The sequence below is a fragment of the Syngnathus scovelli genome, chromosome 3, assembly GCF_024217435.2.
Source record: "Syngnathus scovelli strain Florida chromosome 3, RoL_Ssco_1.2, whole genome shotgun sequence".
Classification (NCBI taxonomy): Eukaryota; Metazoa; Chordata; class Actinopteri; order Syngnathiformes; family Syngnathidae; genus Syngnathus; species Syngnathus scovelli.
In genome coordinates, this window is record NC_090849.1 from 22,342,088 (window position 1) to 22,357,415 (window position 15,328).

Sequence of the window (15,328 nt, forward strand, 5' to 3'; positions counted from 1 at the left end):
CGTTTTGAGTTAGTTTGCTTCCCTTGTATTATGACGTGTGAAGGTTTGTCCGATCCGAGGATTACCACTAGTGGTCTGTACAATCAAAAGCTTTCCAAAAGCGAAAAAAACAAAGAGCCATGCAAAAATGCACCAAAATGGCGTCATGAGGAGGTCTGACCAATACTCGTACATCGGGAGTACTAAAGTATGATCTCTGTCCAAATCAGTAAACTAACCAATGAGTTGAGAGGTGACACCAATTGTCTTTATTATTTTATTGTTTTTTTGGGGTCAATTAAACATGGTAAAACAGATGGAATAATAATGCATGGTAAATTTAACAATAAGTGAATGAAATATAAGAAATCAAGTATGAAAATGCATGGTAAATCTAAGAATAATAACATGGTAAACTGAACAAAATAATATTGCATGGTAAATCATAATATCACATGTTAAGTCAAGAAGAAGAATGCATGGTAACTTAAACTGAATAATAACATGGTAAATCTAACAAGACGACTAATGCGTGGTTAATCAATCATAATAATGCATGGTAAATTGAACAAAATAATAATAATGCATGGTAAATCATAATATCACACGTTAAGTCAAGAAGAAGAATGCATGGTAACTTAAACAGAATAATAACGCATGGTAAATCTAACAAAAATGCATGGTTAATCAATCATGATAATGCATGGTAAATTGAACAAAATAATAATAATAATGCATGGTAAATCACAATATCACATGTTAAGTCAAGAAGAAGAATGCATGGTAACTTAAACTGAATAATAACAACACATGGTAAATCTAACAAAAAGACCAATGCATGGTTAATCATTCATAATAATGCATGGTAAATTGAACAAAATAATAATAATGTATGGTAAATCATATTATCACGTTAAGTCAAGAAGAAGAAGAATGCATGGTAACTTAAACAGAATAATAACAACACATGGTAAATCTAACAAAAAGACCAATGCATGGTTAATCATTCATAATAATGCATGGTAAATTGAACAAAATAATAATAATGTATGGTAAATCATATTATCACATGTTAAGTCAAGAAGAAGAAGAATGCATGGTAACTTAAACAGAATCATAACACATGCTAACTAACAAGACGACCAATGCATGGTTAATCAATCATAATAATGCATGGTAAATCAATCAGTCAATCAAAATGCATGGTAAACCAAGCAGAATGATCATGCAAGGTTCATATGATTACTCACAACTTGCATTGGCACTTTCCAAATCCAGCGGCTAACGCGCTGTGGGCATCTTACACACGTAGCCGTTTAATTCCATGCAGGACACCATCTTCCATTTGCCAGACTGAAAGTCAAAATGAGATTGATTTTAAATCTAAACTTGTCTTCGGCGAGTGGGCCAATCTTTTCTGCACCTACCTGGCTCAAGGTGGCCACGCAATTCTCCATCAGGCCGGTAGGTTTTCCCGGAGCCCAGTTGGTGAAGGTCACCTCCCGACGGTCCGACCACACGAATCTGCCGAGATTGACCGGGTCCTTCAGTCCGGTCCACGTGTCTCCGGGGGCTGCAGAGGACAAACGGCGACAGGGCTCTCATTCGCTTTCCAGATATGGCAGATATCGAACCGATGTGAGCGGCGCTTAGCGCGCACGCACGCACCATGCTTCACGAGTTCGTGCAGCCAATCCTGCTCAGCCTCGGAGCGAATGGACACTAGATTGGCATCGAGACTCCTGCAGGACTGTTGAGCGTCGTGCCACTTCTTTGTATCATTAAAACGTTTGTAGCAGAAGTCCGCAAACTCCTCCCAGTCAGGTCCCAAGCATCTCGGCTCTGCGTGCAAAATGGCGTCACGTGAAGAAATGCTTTCTATTCTGGACATTCTACTCACCCGGGTCAGCAAAAGTGTAAGACGGAGACGGAGCATGTTCGTCAGTATATCTGCAGACAGTAAAGTGAGAATGAGCCGGGCGTCTTTAAGTGGACTCGCCAGTGAAAGCGGAGCACGCACACTTTCGAGGTGATTCCGTTACAGGTGGAGCCGTTGTAGACTTTCTGTGGCGGTCTCTTCTGCAAAGTCACATCTCCTCCAATCTCAATGACGCCAGAGTGAATAGCAGCCGCGCAGACGTTTGAGTCCTGCACTCAGAGAACGTCTCAGATATACAACAAGAACTCCACTTGCAGGTCGTGCGGTAATTAATATACCTGTTCGTAGATCCGTGTTCCGTAGACCCTGTAGCGGGCTTGGGCGCAGCCCAGTGGGCACCGGACCCTGCGGAAGCAGTTTGTTTAGTAAGGAGGAGGCTTTTCGGCAAGAAACGTCTTTATCAAGTCCAACTCACGTCATTGGACCGTCGAGGCTGAGGTCGGTGGCTCTGCTGCTGCATAAGATGTCTGTGGATCAGAAGGGAAAGTCAATCAAATCAATCAAAATCTGTTTCTCACTGCGCTCCAAACGTCGTACTCACCGCGAGCGCTGTCGTCAGACGTGCACCCAAAGACGTCAAAGCGTAGGCCCAAAAACATTGGCAGGAGGCGGACGTACTGGGCGAACACGGGCCTGGTTAGAATATACGTCCCCACAGAAGGCTGGAAAGAAAACACGCACGTTTGCAAGGAACGCGAACAGCCTGGAAGCAAAGTCGAGAGCCAGCGACCGCCCACCTGTACTGGGTGGCGATGCCAAGTCACTCCGTCAATACTGAACAGCATCTCAAATACGCTGGAACTTTGCCCTTGGTATGTACACTTCTGGGTCTCGACGCCTGTCACCTTGAAGTTCTGACCGAGGTTCACCTGGATCCAGCTGTCGACTTGAGGGCGGAAGGCATTCCATTGCTCACGATACCAAACTACGACAAACGAGCTGTGATTTTGTTTTTACGTACATATTTCGGAGGCTCTCCAGCAACCGCTGCCCCCCAGACGCGCTTTGTGAGGTTCGGCATTGATCGCAGAGGAAGAGGCTGAAAAAGAAGAGTCTGGGATCCTCCCGTCAGCGATGCCCAGACTATCAAGACACACTGGGGAAAGACAAAAAAAAAAAAAAAAGACAATGTGGAAGGAACGCTCGCTCATTCATTCTCACGTCTGGTCACCCGTTCCTAGCCGACGCTCTATCTGGGGATCCGTTGGATTCTTTCCTTGGCACATCATCCATCGGCAAGTGTCAGGATGTGAAGCCCACCTTTCTTCTCGCAGCTGTAGACGACGTGGAGGTATTTGGAGACACCAGGGCAGGAGTCCGTATCCGTAAGGTAAATGGGGTAAATGGGGCAAATCTGATAGTTGTCACACAATCCTCTGAAGTGACGGAGAGCCCCTTCCACCCTGCAGTCATCTGCAAGTGACAACACGCCGCCATTTCACACGCACACTTACATACTGACTTCAACTTGTCACAGGACGTAGGGGATTTTAATGGTTAATGACTATTAGAAAAAGAGGAATCCAAAAAGCGCGCGGCTTAGCTCTTTTTCATCGTTTTCTATTTTTATTCAAAGTCAAATCAACATTTTCTATTGCCGTCGCTCACACGTCCATGCAAATTGATATTGAGTTACCTCCAACGCTGACGGCGTGTGAAAGCCTCGTGACAGAAACGGCTCCAGGACAGCGAGCCAAAAACAACGATGCCACTGGAGGATTCTTACCGCGTGATCCGCCGCCACTGGGACAGACGTCGCTTTGCTTCCGTCCATGGAAAGCCGACTGTATGCGGATGACTCTTTCAGCGGGACATTTGAGGGATTTCAAATCGTCTTGGCAGAAACGTTGCTCCTTGTAGCCTGTGAGAGCACAACCGTTGACTTCTCTCCATGTCTTTTTTTACAGAGACGCCCAAGGTGACTTACCGTCATGTGGCAGCTGGGGTTTTGCTGGTTTTCCTACAAGCGGGAACCAGAACGTGGATGTCGACACGTGACGACGATCCAGTGCGGGGCGTCACATCTCACTTACCTTTTCCTCTTTTCTTGCAGACGTAGCCTTTCTTGTTGTCGCACTTGTCACGCTCCCAGTCCCCGCTGCCAGTGAGCAAGGAAAGACATTTCCCCCCTTCAGTGACACCTGGATGGAGGGAGGGAGGGGAAACAAGCTCTGAGCGCTCATCCGTTCCTCCAAAGTGCAGCTGACAACCGCCTCGGCCCGACCTGCACTCGAGTGGAGGTAAGAGAAGGGGGATCCGTCAGCCCACTTGCCGCCGTCATGCTCGATGGAGGCGCTGGCGCCTAACCACAGGGAGGCATCATCACCGATCAGAGTCTTGGCGATACCTTTGGATCCCAAAGAGAAGATGCAAGATTATTCAACGACTCAACACTTGACTCTGCACTTCCGACTTGATGGATGTGGCACGGGCGTGACAAAGTGCTAACAATACTGCAACAAAGAGTGAAACAAACCAAAAAAACACCCAAGCATAGCTGGCCATGTCTCAGGTTTATCAGGTTTTGAGTTGGAAAGGAAGGCGTAGCAGGAAAAAAAAAAAAGTTTTTCTCAAAGTCTTAGCAAATTCATGGCCAGCCTACCGCGTACGAAGACATGACGCCTTTTTCGATTTACTTTAGCTTCTATTTCTTGTTGGAAAATAAGAATTGATCCACTTGTTTATGACCAATATATTTTAATTCATGGCCTCCTACCGTGTACGAAGCGCTGCTCGAGCGAGTCGGCGATGCTGAGCAGGTTCCCTTGGCGGCCTTTGCAGTAAGCTTGCGCCTGCTGCCAGGTCTTGGTGGCCTGAAACTTGAACAGGTAGCAGAAGTCGTCGGTGGGGTCGTCCAGCCACCAGCCGCATTTCTCAGTCCAGCCTGCAGACGTAAGACAGCATAAGACGGCGTGCCGGTGGGGCAAGACGGCTGCAGTGCGCGACGACACCTACGTCGTTGGCCGATTGATGGTGGCAGCTGTTGAGGCCCTCCGTGCTTGGCTGCGGGGGAAGGGGGGAGGGGGTGTTTGCAAACATGAGCAAATGCTTGATGTGTGCAGGAGGAGCGCTCGGGAGGGGCGTTCGCACCTGCTTTGCAGACAAATGGCCGCTGCGTTGTGCAGGAGCTGGCACTCAACTTCCCAGCAGAATTTGGGAATGCGCAGTTCCCCGTGGCGTCGCCATCTTCCCAATCGTCGTATTTCTGCGGACGACATGAGCGTGTTGGACTCTGTCCGCTCGGCTTCCCAACGCCCCTTCCTCGGCAGTCGCTCACTCGCGCCCAAGTTTTACCCATTTCCCCTCCAAAACAAGACAATCGTTGAAGCCTCGAGCGGCATTTCTCCACTTTTATCCTGCTCAAATTTGGACTTTCCCAGCTCATCTTTTAAAAAATGACTTTTTCAAAGGCATTTCACTTACGTAGGTTGTTCCGTCACTCCACTCGTATTTGTCGTCGTCGTCCTCCTTCTTGAGTCCCACGAAAGCAGATTGTGAGGTCTGCGAGTGATCTTGAGGAAAGGAAGGAGAACACGAGCTTCAGGGCAAAAAGAGCTTCGGTCAAATGACGACTGCAGCGGTTGTTGCTCTTGGTGCTCACCATACACAAATTGGGCCTCTTTCTTGGAGTGGACGCTAGCCAGGTGGCCTCCCCGGGCAAGACAGAACTTCTCGGCATCCTCAAAGGTTTTAACCGTCTTCTCGGAATGATAACAATAATCGCCATAGTGGAAGGTGTTGTCGTGGCAGTCGGAGGCTGGGGCCACAAAGAAAAATATGCCCATGAAAAGATGGACGACAAGTGCAAATAAGTGTGCTGCAACTCACTCGTCACTATAGCAGGACCACTTTTGGGCGAACACGTCGGGCAGTCTGCATAAAAAAAAGACCTGTTTGAGCTTTTCTCTTTTCAAAGTCAACTTGATTACAAACGTGCAGGCTTACTCAGGGGCCGTTTGCACATGTAGGCCAACGAGGAAAGACAGGAGCCAGACCGCCACTTGCCGGGATCACCCTTTCCCCCTTGGTTGACGTAGGCGCAGGACGCAACGTTGGCACTGTCGGGAGAAAAGAAAACGTAAAAAGTAATTATTTTCCCGTGTTTTTCTTTTCTTTCCTTTCCCCAAGTGGCCGTTTTCGAAATTGGATCCTCCGGCTTACAACAGCATGCAAAGTTGTTACGTCTTACCTTTTGAGTTGATTTGAGGCCCAGTTGGTGTGATTCATTGTCTCGGCATCAGACCAGGTCAGCTCCTGGCTCCCGCCTTCAAAGCGACACCAGAACGTGTCGCATTTCTGGGGGGGAAAAGAACAACAGTCCCAGTCGTTGCTGCAGAGTCCACTGCCGCTTCCGTCTCACCTGGTTGGAGAGTCCCAGCCAGAAGGGGGTGTCCTCGCCCATGGTGCTCTTCACAAAGTTCTCCTCGGCCGAGGAGGTGACGGAGAGCAGGTTGCCGCCCAGCCAGACGCAGTGGTGCCAGGCCCCCACCCAACCGTTGGGCTCCTCCACCTTCTTGTAGCAGCTGGAGTCGTGCTCGAGCCACCCGGGAGCACACTTGTTGGCTGAGGGCACAATTTGATTTGGGGAACAGATCAGAGCACACGCCTGTTTTTGCCCTCCAGTCCACCATTTTGAGCAAAGGGCAATTTGCGGGTCACGGCTGACCAAATCTACATTTTCTCGGGCAAATTGTAAGATCCGGGACTCGACTTAGTTAGCTTAGCCCAATGGCATCAGAGACGTTTACATTTTGAAAGGATTCCGGAACATTCACCTTCGCGCTTGGGAAACAACCAAAGTGCCGCTGTACAAGGTAAAACGATGCAAAAAACATTCAACACGTGGCTGAGTACTTCATGAAAAAGCACACAATTTGTTGGTTGGCATGGTGTGACTCCAGGGTCGTTGTTTTCGACGCAGTCAAAGGCGACTTACACTCAGGAGCCGGCGTAGCCTCTACTGCAAGAGGAAAGGAAAATTGACGTCAAGGCACAGACAGGCGTCAAGGAGCGATGACAGTCGGTGGGGCGTTGCCTCTCACTTACCATTTCCTCTCTTCTTGCAGACGTAACCTCTCTTCTCGTCGCACGAGTCGTACTCCCAGTTGCTGTTGCCAGTGAGGAAGGAAAGACAATTTCCAGCGGCGGTACCTGGGGGGCGGGAAAGAAGATCTCAGCGCTCCTCCGTTCCTCCAAAATGCAGCAGACAACCGTCTCCGACAAACCTAAAGCAGAGTAGACGTAGTGGACCAGGGATCCGTCAACCCACTTGCTGCCTTCGTTCTGGATGGAGACATTGGCGCCCAACCACAGAGAGGATGCGTCCGTCAGAGCCTTGATGTAACCTGTACCAGAATGAACGACATCATCAAGAGGAGCCGAGTGAGGAGGACGCGTCATCCGTTGAGCTCCAGGTGATCGACTTTCTCAGCTCAAAAGGAATTGAGTTAGGCAGGGGGACCATCGAGAAATATTAAAAGCAGCCATAACAGTGTGGTTGGCAAACACAAATTGGAGCTACTGAAACAGGGCAGACGGCTGAGGGGATCAGACCTCAACAAAAACAAAATGCTGATGTTGCAAGTATATCTCGCTCCCTTTCTTTCCAACATTATACCATAAAACCTGTCCTGTCAACAAATAATACAAAAAAGAGGCAAAGAGCCCATGTGGGTCACTAAAGAATTAAAAAGGCCTGCGAGGAGAAGAAAAACACGCTGTGTAAACAATTCATAAAAATACAAGAATAAATTAACCAGCATTATGAGGACACGTAAGAAGGAACGTGATCATAAAACGGTTGAAATTGTGGAATGGTCTGGAAAATGAGCACCTAAGTAAATAGTGAAAACATCAAAGTGTTTCAAAAAAGTGTCGAGAAACTGCTTTCTTAACATGTGGGGGGGGGGGGGGGGGGAAATTGAAACAAAACTGACTACATACATGCAAAAAGGAATCTGAAAGTGTGTCCACTTCGGTTTTATTGATTGAATTATTTGTTGAATGGAATCGAAAAAGCTCTGCTTCCTCCTACTCGAGCATTCTTTGTTGTTGGGGGTTTTGGGTTGTTTCTTTCAGTGACTTGGACATGGCACTTTATTAGTGTTTTATTTTCCTATTTTCATGTTTTAAATAGGTTCAGAATGAACATATAACAACAGCAACTTGTTCATGGCCAATATTTCATTTCATGGCCGCCTACCATGTACAAAGGTCTGCTCATGGTCGTCGGCGATGCTGAGCAGGTTCCCTTGGAGGCGTTGGCAGTCGTCTTGCGCCTCCTGCCAGGTCTCGGTGGGCTCGCGGATCATCAGGTAGCAGAAGTCGTTGGTTGGGTAGTCCAGCCACCAGCCGCATTTCTCAGTCCAGTCTGCGAGCCAGACGGCGTAAGACAGCGCAAGACAGCGCAAGACGGCGGCAGTGCCGGACACCTACCCGGCTGGCCGACTAATGGTGGCAGCTGTGGAGGCCCTCCGCGCTTGGCTGCAGAAAAAGGGCAGCGAATATGAGCCAATGCTTGACACATCCTAAAGGGGCGCTCGGGAGGGACGTTTGCACCTGTTTTGCAGACCAGTGGGTACGTCCAGCTGCAAGCACCCTTTCTGTCCAGGTTGTAGTTGGTATGCAAGCGGGAACACACACCATAATTGGAGTAGTAATAATATTGACCGTAGTCCTGCGGATGAAATTTTGGACAGAACTTTAGCGCGTTGCATTCAATGTGGTCATCTTCCCGCCGCATTTCCTCACTTGCAGCGTTTTCGTAGCTTCTCTCATTAAAGTTTCACTTTGGTTGTTGGCTTCACTTTGGCAGTCAAAGTAGTATGAACATCGCAATAAAACGTTGTGCCCGCCCTGGCAAGTCTGGGGGAAACGTGCACAAAGCAACTAACCCGACAAACCCCAGCCACCGGCCGGGATATATCATCTTAACCGCCTCCTCTCTAAAATCAGAGCGCCAATACTTTGTAAGCGGCTGCCCGATGCCTCCAGACAAGACGGATGCCTGCAACATGACTTTTCCAAAGGCCTTCAGCAATCCACTTACATTAGAAGGTGTTCCGTCAGTCCACTCGTAGTTGTTGCCCTTCTTCTTTTCTCCCAACCAAGTCACAACGTAAGTTGAGTGATCTTGATGAAAGGAAGGAGAACAAGAGCTTCAGGGCATTTTAGCTTCAGCCAAATGACGACTGCGGCGGTTCTTCTTGGTGCTCACCAATAATGAATCCGGCATCTTGCCTAGAGTGTATGCTAGCCAGGTGTCCTCGCCGGGCGAGACAGAAGTTCTCGGCATCCTCCCAAGTTCTACGCGTCGCGTCAAAAAGATAGCAATCATCGCCATAAAGCAAGTTGCCATCGTTGCAGTCGGAAGCTGAGGCCACAAAGAAAAACATTGAAGAGGAAACCATGACGACGTGGTTCAAGTGCAAATAAGCGTGCTGCAACTCACTCTTCATTACAGCAGAAACACTTTTGGAGGTACACGTCTGTCCGTCCGGGCAGCCTGCAAAAAAAGACCCGTTTGCGCATCTCACCTTTCATCAGCAACGTGACCACGGACGTGCAGACTTACTCGGCGGCCGTTTGCACATGTAGGCCAACGAGGAAGCGCAGGAGCCAGACCTCCACTTCCCAGGCAAAAGATAAGCTCCTTGGTTGACGTAGGCGCAGGACGCGACGTCGGCGCTGTCGGTAGATTATAAAAAGGAACATTTTCCTACTTTTCCTTGAGTGCTCGTTCTCAAAGTTGGTTCCAGAACCTTTAAGCGTGTCCGCCTGACAACAGCATGCGAAGATGTGACTTCTTACCTTTTAAATTGGTCCGAGGCCCAGTTGGTGTGTGTCGTTGTCTTGCCATCGGACCAGGTCAGCTTCTGGCTCCCGCCTTCAAAGCGACACCAGACGTCGTCGCATTTCTGGGGGGCAAAAAAGAAAACCGTTCCAGTTGTGGCTGCAGAGTCCACGACTGCTTCCGTCTCACCTGGTTGGAGAGTCCCAGCCAGAAGCGGGTGTTGCCCATGGTGCGCTTCACAAAGTCCTCCTCGGCCGAGGAGGTGATGGAGACCAGGTCGCCGCCCTGCAAGACGCAGTGGTGCCAGGCCCCCAGCCAACCGTTGGGCTCCTCCTCCTTCTTGTAGCAGCTGGAGTCGTGCTCGAGCCACTTGGACAGACACTTGCTGGCTGAAGGCACAATTTGGGGATCAGAGCACACTGATGGAACACTTGCATGTTTTTACTCTGTGCTCTTCATTGGGGGCATCTCAACAAGGATTCTGTCTTTAGGGGGGGCCAACGCCCATTGTCGCTTTGGCCCCTTCCAAAAACTTGCCTGTCCTTCATTTTTGGGTCCAGCCAGCGCCATGCAGCAAAGTGGAGCAGCTGATTGTTCGCATAAAAGCATCACTTACGCCTGCCCAGGATTGCACACAATTGCCCCAAAGTGATGATACTAAGCTTCAGGTGTACAGTGGGGCAAAAAGTATGTCGTCAGCCCACCAATGGTGCAAGTTGTTCCACTTAAAAGACGCCATCATCATCTTCTTCACCCTCAGCAATTACCCCACCCACCAGTTACGCACGTACCAATGACCTAAGCTCAAATCAGGTCATCACACATTTCACCACTGGAGGGTGCTAAAGCACAACGCAACTCAATCGAATGGAACACGTTGCAACAGTTGGACCGCTCTCCCCTTGTTAACTCAAGAAGCCTGCCCGAAAGCCCGCCCGCCCGTCCTTCCTTATATCAAAGTACAAAGCCAAGCAAGCCAGGCTGGCCTGAGTGTTTCATGGAGAAAAAGGGCTTTTAAAGTGCGGGCTCAATCAATCAATCAATCAATCAAAGCTAATAAGCATGGACTCTGAGGGGCAAATGCAATTATTCAGATAAGCCCTGCGATTCACTAGGAGAAATGAACACGCATTGAAATCAGTCTCCTAAAAGTCCTACTCAATTTTGCAATCTTTGAAAACATATGCCGACACATTTTGATGATGCACAGCGATATTATGAACTGCGCAACTGTGTTGCAACTTTTTTGTGTGTGACGATAACAGACCAAACACGAAGGTGTATTATTAATAATACAATTACATTATTAATATAACCTAATGATTATGATCTATATTTAGATCATAATAGCCATGATTTCTTTATAACAGAGATGCTAAGAAATATCTATTGTACAAAGGGGCTGTAGGAAATGATTGCTAATACTCCATCAAGGACTGTAAGAAACTATGAATAATAATGACTAATAATGATTGATTATTCTTCATTATAATTAGCTCATATAATTCATGAAAATATTCTTATCATAGGGGCGCCAAGAAATAGCTCGTCTATATACACATGTGCATAATATATTGTATAAGAAATGATTGTTCTTATTTATTATTATTATTATTATCATCGTTATTATTAGTAATAATACATTTATTACTTTTATTATTATTAAACTAGTATTATCACTATTATCATTATTATTATTATTATATATAATGTATTATTATTGTGTCTTGTTGACATTCTCTGTCTTTAACCCTAACGGTGCAACTCATCTAAGTGTCACAAAGTCCAATCAGCCGCTCCTGAATTCCAAGCGTGCCCATGTTTTAGGAATAAAAAAATAAAAAATAAAAAAAACAGAGCGAAGGAAAAACAAAAGTAAACACGGAAAAAAGAGATGCAAGGAAAAGCCCAGTAACGCGACAGCACATACAAACACATTCGGTTTTCAAAATAAAAGAGCAATTTTAGATGGAATATTTTAAAGTTCCATGCTCAACTTCAATACACATCATACTGACAGCCAGTGCGCACTTAAATATTCACAAGCGGCTCGTTTGCCGCCGTAAAAAAAAAAAAAAAAAAAAAAAGCCCAAAGACATTTGACTCAACGGTTTTAGCTCGTCATTTCAAAGTCGACCGGTCTGGGACAATTGACCACACGCCACAAAGCAATCGTGCTCCTCTCAAACCAAGTTGTACACAGCAACTACATCAAAGTGTCCGAATAATGAGTTTTTGCCGTCCAAATGTGTGACATTGCAATGATTCATTTTTTTATTCATTTTTTTTATCTCAGGCACCGCCATGTTAGAAGATAAGCAGATGCAGTCATGCTAACTCACAGTACCGTACATTCCAGCTCTTGACTGTTGTTTCAATGGACTAAAGACACAAATTGCTTACCTGAAGCACATGTCCAATATATGCCAATCACGAGAAGAACACGATTTTGTTCTTTCCACATGTTGGAAGAAAATCGCAACGATTGCAGTCGGGAGAAAAGAAATGATAAGTCGCCTCACTGCGAGTAGCTCGTGGAGTCTAGTCCAGAGTGAAACGGACGTTTGGTGCACCCTGCTCCGAGCCAGAGGCAGGCCGCGCCCACACGCCGCGTACGTCAAACACGTCACATTCGAAGGTAGTCATCTCAAAGCACTCGCAAGCGACGTGGTGAGTGGCGCGCGCGCGTGTGGGTATGACCAAAAGGAAAAAAAAAATAAAAAAATAAAAAATAAATAAAAGAAAGAAAACAGCTCTGTCCCCTCCTTTAGTTTTGCAACTTTGTAAATGTTCTGGACGTGAACAACAGCGAAAAGCAGTCAACTCATTTAACTGTAAATATAAATAATTAAATCCAAGTATGAAAGTTGGACTCAATTTAGGTTCAAGTATTGACAAGACTACAGAAGCTTTTCCGTTCACGCCTCTCAGAATTCGTGTTGGTTTTCGGAGAACATGAGAAAATACATTTAGCGGACGTGCTTTTGAATGAAAATCAACGAGGATGAGCAAATGAATCTGATCGACCGGTAAGCCCGACTATTTTCATGATGATCTTGAGGTCGACTAGAAAGGGGGGCTCGGTTTTCAACAAGAGGGAGCAGACGCACAAACGGCAACACTGCTTGTTACTTATGTTGCGAGTCCAAGGTTGCCTGAAACCAGGGGGCGGGGCCGAGTCGTTCCTTCTGACCGGCAGACACGTGACAGCACCATCCAGCTATGGCGAACAAATTGAAAAATGACTTTGCACTCGTCACACTCCTTTGGCTTTGCTGCGGGGGAGTCGTCAGAACGTTCAAGGCTTCTTCCACAACGATACGTTTGTTTAATAAGAGCACAAAGACACATTGTTGTTCACTATTGGTCAAATAGATAATAACAACTAAAAAGTATCCACTTAGGGGAATTTTGTCCCTAAGTGGATACTTTTTAGTTGTTATTGAATTTTGTCCCTAAGTGGATACTTTTTATTTGTTATTATCAATTTGAGCAATAGACCATGAGATGTCTTGGGAGGTCTCGAGCGACATGGCCGCGCGCTAAATAAATGTCCAGAAAAATCGCAAAGAAAAGTCAGTTTAATAAATAATGTAAGTTTTGAAAACAAACGTGACATTTTCTTTCATTTTCACTGCAGCTCACAATGGGGACCCAGTGTCATTTTTGCGGACGATCGTTTTGTTGCAAGTTAAAAAGTTGAGAGCAGGTGAGCATCGGAAATATGTAAGTATGTTTAAAGAAGCAAAATGTCGCCATCTGTCAGTGGCTCAAGTCCACTGCATTAAAGATCGGTCGTCATCTGACACTCGGACTGTTTATTAGCAACCAGAAAGAATGTTCTTTAATATATAAAGTGTTTATCTTATTTATAGTATTGTTTGCCTGCAATAAAATCTTTGTAATGTGACCATTTGTTATTTGTGTTTGGGTATGCTAGGTAGGTTACGAAGGTGTGTTCCACCCTGTGGATGACATAAGTGTGCCCTCATCTGCCAACTTTGTGCCATGAAGCCTACAGAAGCTTCTTAGATAACATAACATTAGCTGTGATGCATGATTATCTGTCTAGGCAAGAGACATCCCTTTTTCCAACAGCAGTGCAACATAGTTGGCATCTTTTTTTTCTTTTTCCATCGGCCCTGCTCCTTATCAGGACAACTTGGTATTTAATTAACATGCCCCAGTTTGTCAAATGCATTGTTGCCATCTCTGAGCGAGCTCAAAGTAACCTTGGAAATGAGATGAAGCAGTTGGTCATCATCAGACTTCCAAGACTCGCAAAGACTGAAAAATTGTTGAGATTTGTGTTTTTGTTTTGAACTGAAAGTTGTTTGAAGTTGCTGCGCATGTCTCATAATACTGAAATTGCGTCTCACAATGTGTAACGTTTCCTATTTGTACCATACAATGATGTTTAACTGAGATTTAAACATCGGACAGACGTACGTTTTGTCTCTTTCAGACGGAGAGGCCCCCCTGAGAAAAAATGCACCCTACAAAGTGCGCCCTCTGTTGGCAATGAGATGGAACGAACCCCCACGGCTCTAAATTCACCCGAGGTGAGTTCAAACTGTATCTTTACATTTGGGGTGTATTTAAAAACAGACGCAAATGCGTTTGTAGAATGTGTTTTTTTTTTCCTATTATATGGACACAATTTAGGATGTCTTACACCCTACAGAACCGCTGTCTATGTGCAGTCTCTGTGCGCATGCGCCTTTGTGGGTGCGCGCTAAGAAAAGAGTCGCAGGGCTCAGCAAATGAGTGCAAAAGAGGGATTAGCTCAGTGTTGCAATCCTTTCAATTTCAATAGTGCGGGTATGTGTTTTATAAACGGTGGTAGTAAAACGTGAATCCAAAATCACACGGTGAAACTCTGACTGCGGGAGACAACAGTGATGTTTGAATGTCCTATTCATTCATTCATTCATTCATTCATTCATTCATTCGTTCATTCGTTCATTCGTTCATTCGTTCATTCGTTCATTCATTCATTCATTCGTTCGTTCATTCATTCATTCATTCATTTATTTATTATGAGGGTATAAGTGACAAATAGTGTTTGGGATGAATGAAGCAATTCCCACAACCAACGCAGGGACAAAGTGTACGGATCAAAAACTAGACTCATGAGTCAGTGGGGATTTTTAACGGCTTGTCGACATGGTTCCGTTATGTGGGGCCCAAGTAGCAAATTTGTGTCACTAAACATGAGTCAACAATTTAGGATAAATGGCTCTAAATGTGATCAGGACAGCTATTGTATAACGCTATCCGCTAAAAAAAAAAAAAAAAAAAAAATCCCCTATGTGCTAAGGAAACTACGGAAGTACAAACAAATACTCTTCTTCCTGAGGAAGTTGAAACAGATCCAGTGTTTCGATTTACAATGCAATTGTGCGGCTACTGGAAGGTGCCTTGGAGCATAATCTGGATGAAGTTTGCAAATTGACGTCACGCCTATTTGGGGGAGAAGAACTTTGGACGTCGATGGTGCTGACTCACGCATTTTGTCATTCATGAAACTGTTACCCTTTGGTTTTGTCCCTTTTGATTCTGACTCGGCCGGGAAAAGAACCAGTTCTATGTATGCATTCGTATAATCTTGACACACT

The 15,328-nt window shown here is 45.9% G+C and overlaps 2 protein-coding genes and 1 long non-coding RNA gene across 4 annotated transcripts in view; 1 reads left to right on the forward strand and 2 right to left on the reverse strand.

Annotated features, from left to right (window-relative positions):
- The window catches only part of LOC125993948 (C-type mannose receptor 2), a 77,936-nt gene extending 65,522 nt beyond the window's left edge, over positions 1-12,414 (reverse strand). The window contains exons 1-14 of one of the 2 annotated variants that reach the window (XM_068650166.1): positions 12,114-12,414; positions 9,900-10,099; positions 9,728-9,834; positions 9,492-9,604; positions 9,369-9,422; positions 9,135-9,290; positions 8,967-9,049; positions 8,477-8,594; positions 8,354-8,401; positions 8,121-8,288; positions 7,144-7,263; positions 6,965-7,069; positions 6,855-6,878; positions 6,279-6,481 (exon numbers count right to left, since the gene is read on the reverse strand). In XM_068650166.1, coding sequence (XP_068506267.1) covers positions 6,279-6,481; positions 6,855-6,878; positions 6,965-7,069; positions 7,144-7,263; positions 8,121-8,288; positions 8,354-8,401; positions 8,477-8,594; positions 8,967-9,049; positions 9,135-9,290; positions 9,369-9,422; positions 9,492-9,604; positions 9,728-9,834; positions 9,900-10,099; positions 12,114-12,174 — 1,560 coding nt within the window. In that variant the 5' untranslated portion in view covers positions 12,175-12,414. Of the gene's footprint in view, positions 1-6,278; positions 6,482-6,854; positions 6,879-6,964; positions 7,070-7,143; positions 7,264-8,120; positions 8,289-8,353; positions 8,402-8,476; positions 8,595-8,668; positions 8,816-8,966; positions 9,050-9,134; positions 9,291-9,368; positions 9,423-9,491; positions 9,605-9,727; positions 9,835-9,899; positions 10,100-12,113 lie in introns of those variants that run through there. The other variant, XM_068650167.1, reaches the window with a different exon arrangement.
- On the reverse strand, positions 243-3,928 carry LOC137840150 (brevican core protein-like). The gene is made up of 13 exons (XM_068650171.1): positions 3,846-3,928; positions 3,645-3,779; positions 3,179-3,331; positions 2,880-3,014; positions 2,656-2,804; positions 2,460-2,580; positions 2,334-2,385; positions 2,197-2,263; positions 2,000-2,127; positions 1,880-1,929; positions 1,648-1,821; positions 1,407-1,552; positions 243-1,332 (listed from the first exon to the last, which is right to left on the reverse strand). Exons 5-13 carry the CDS (start codon positions 2,701-2,703, stop codon positions 1,261-1,263), a joined length of 858 nt encoding a protein of 285 aa, XP_068506272.1. The 5' UTR covers positions 2,704-2,804; positions 2,880-3,014; positions 3,179-3,331; positions 3,645-3,779; positions 3,846-3,928; the 3' UTR covers positions 243-1,260.
- A 52-nt stretch (positions 12,415-12,466) lies between the features above and the next one.
- On the forward strand, positions 12,467-14,266 carry LOC125994239 (uncharacterized). The gene is made up of 3 exons (XR_007490548.1): positions 12,467-12,739; positions 13,351-13,419; positions 14,176-14,266. It is a non-coding gene; the product is annotated as an uncharacterized lncRNA (long non-coding RNA).
- The last annotated feature ends 1,062 nt before the right edge of the window (positions 14,267-15,328 follow it).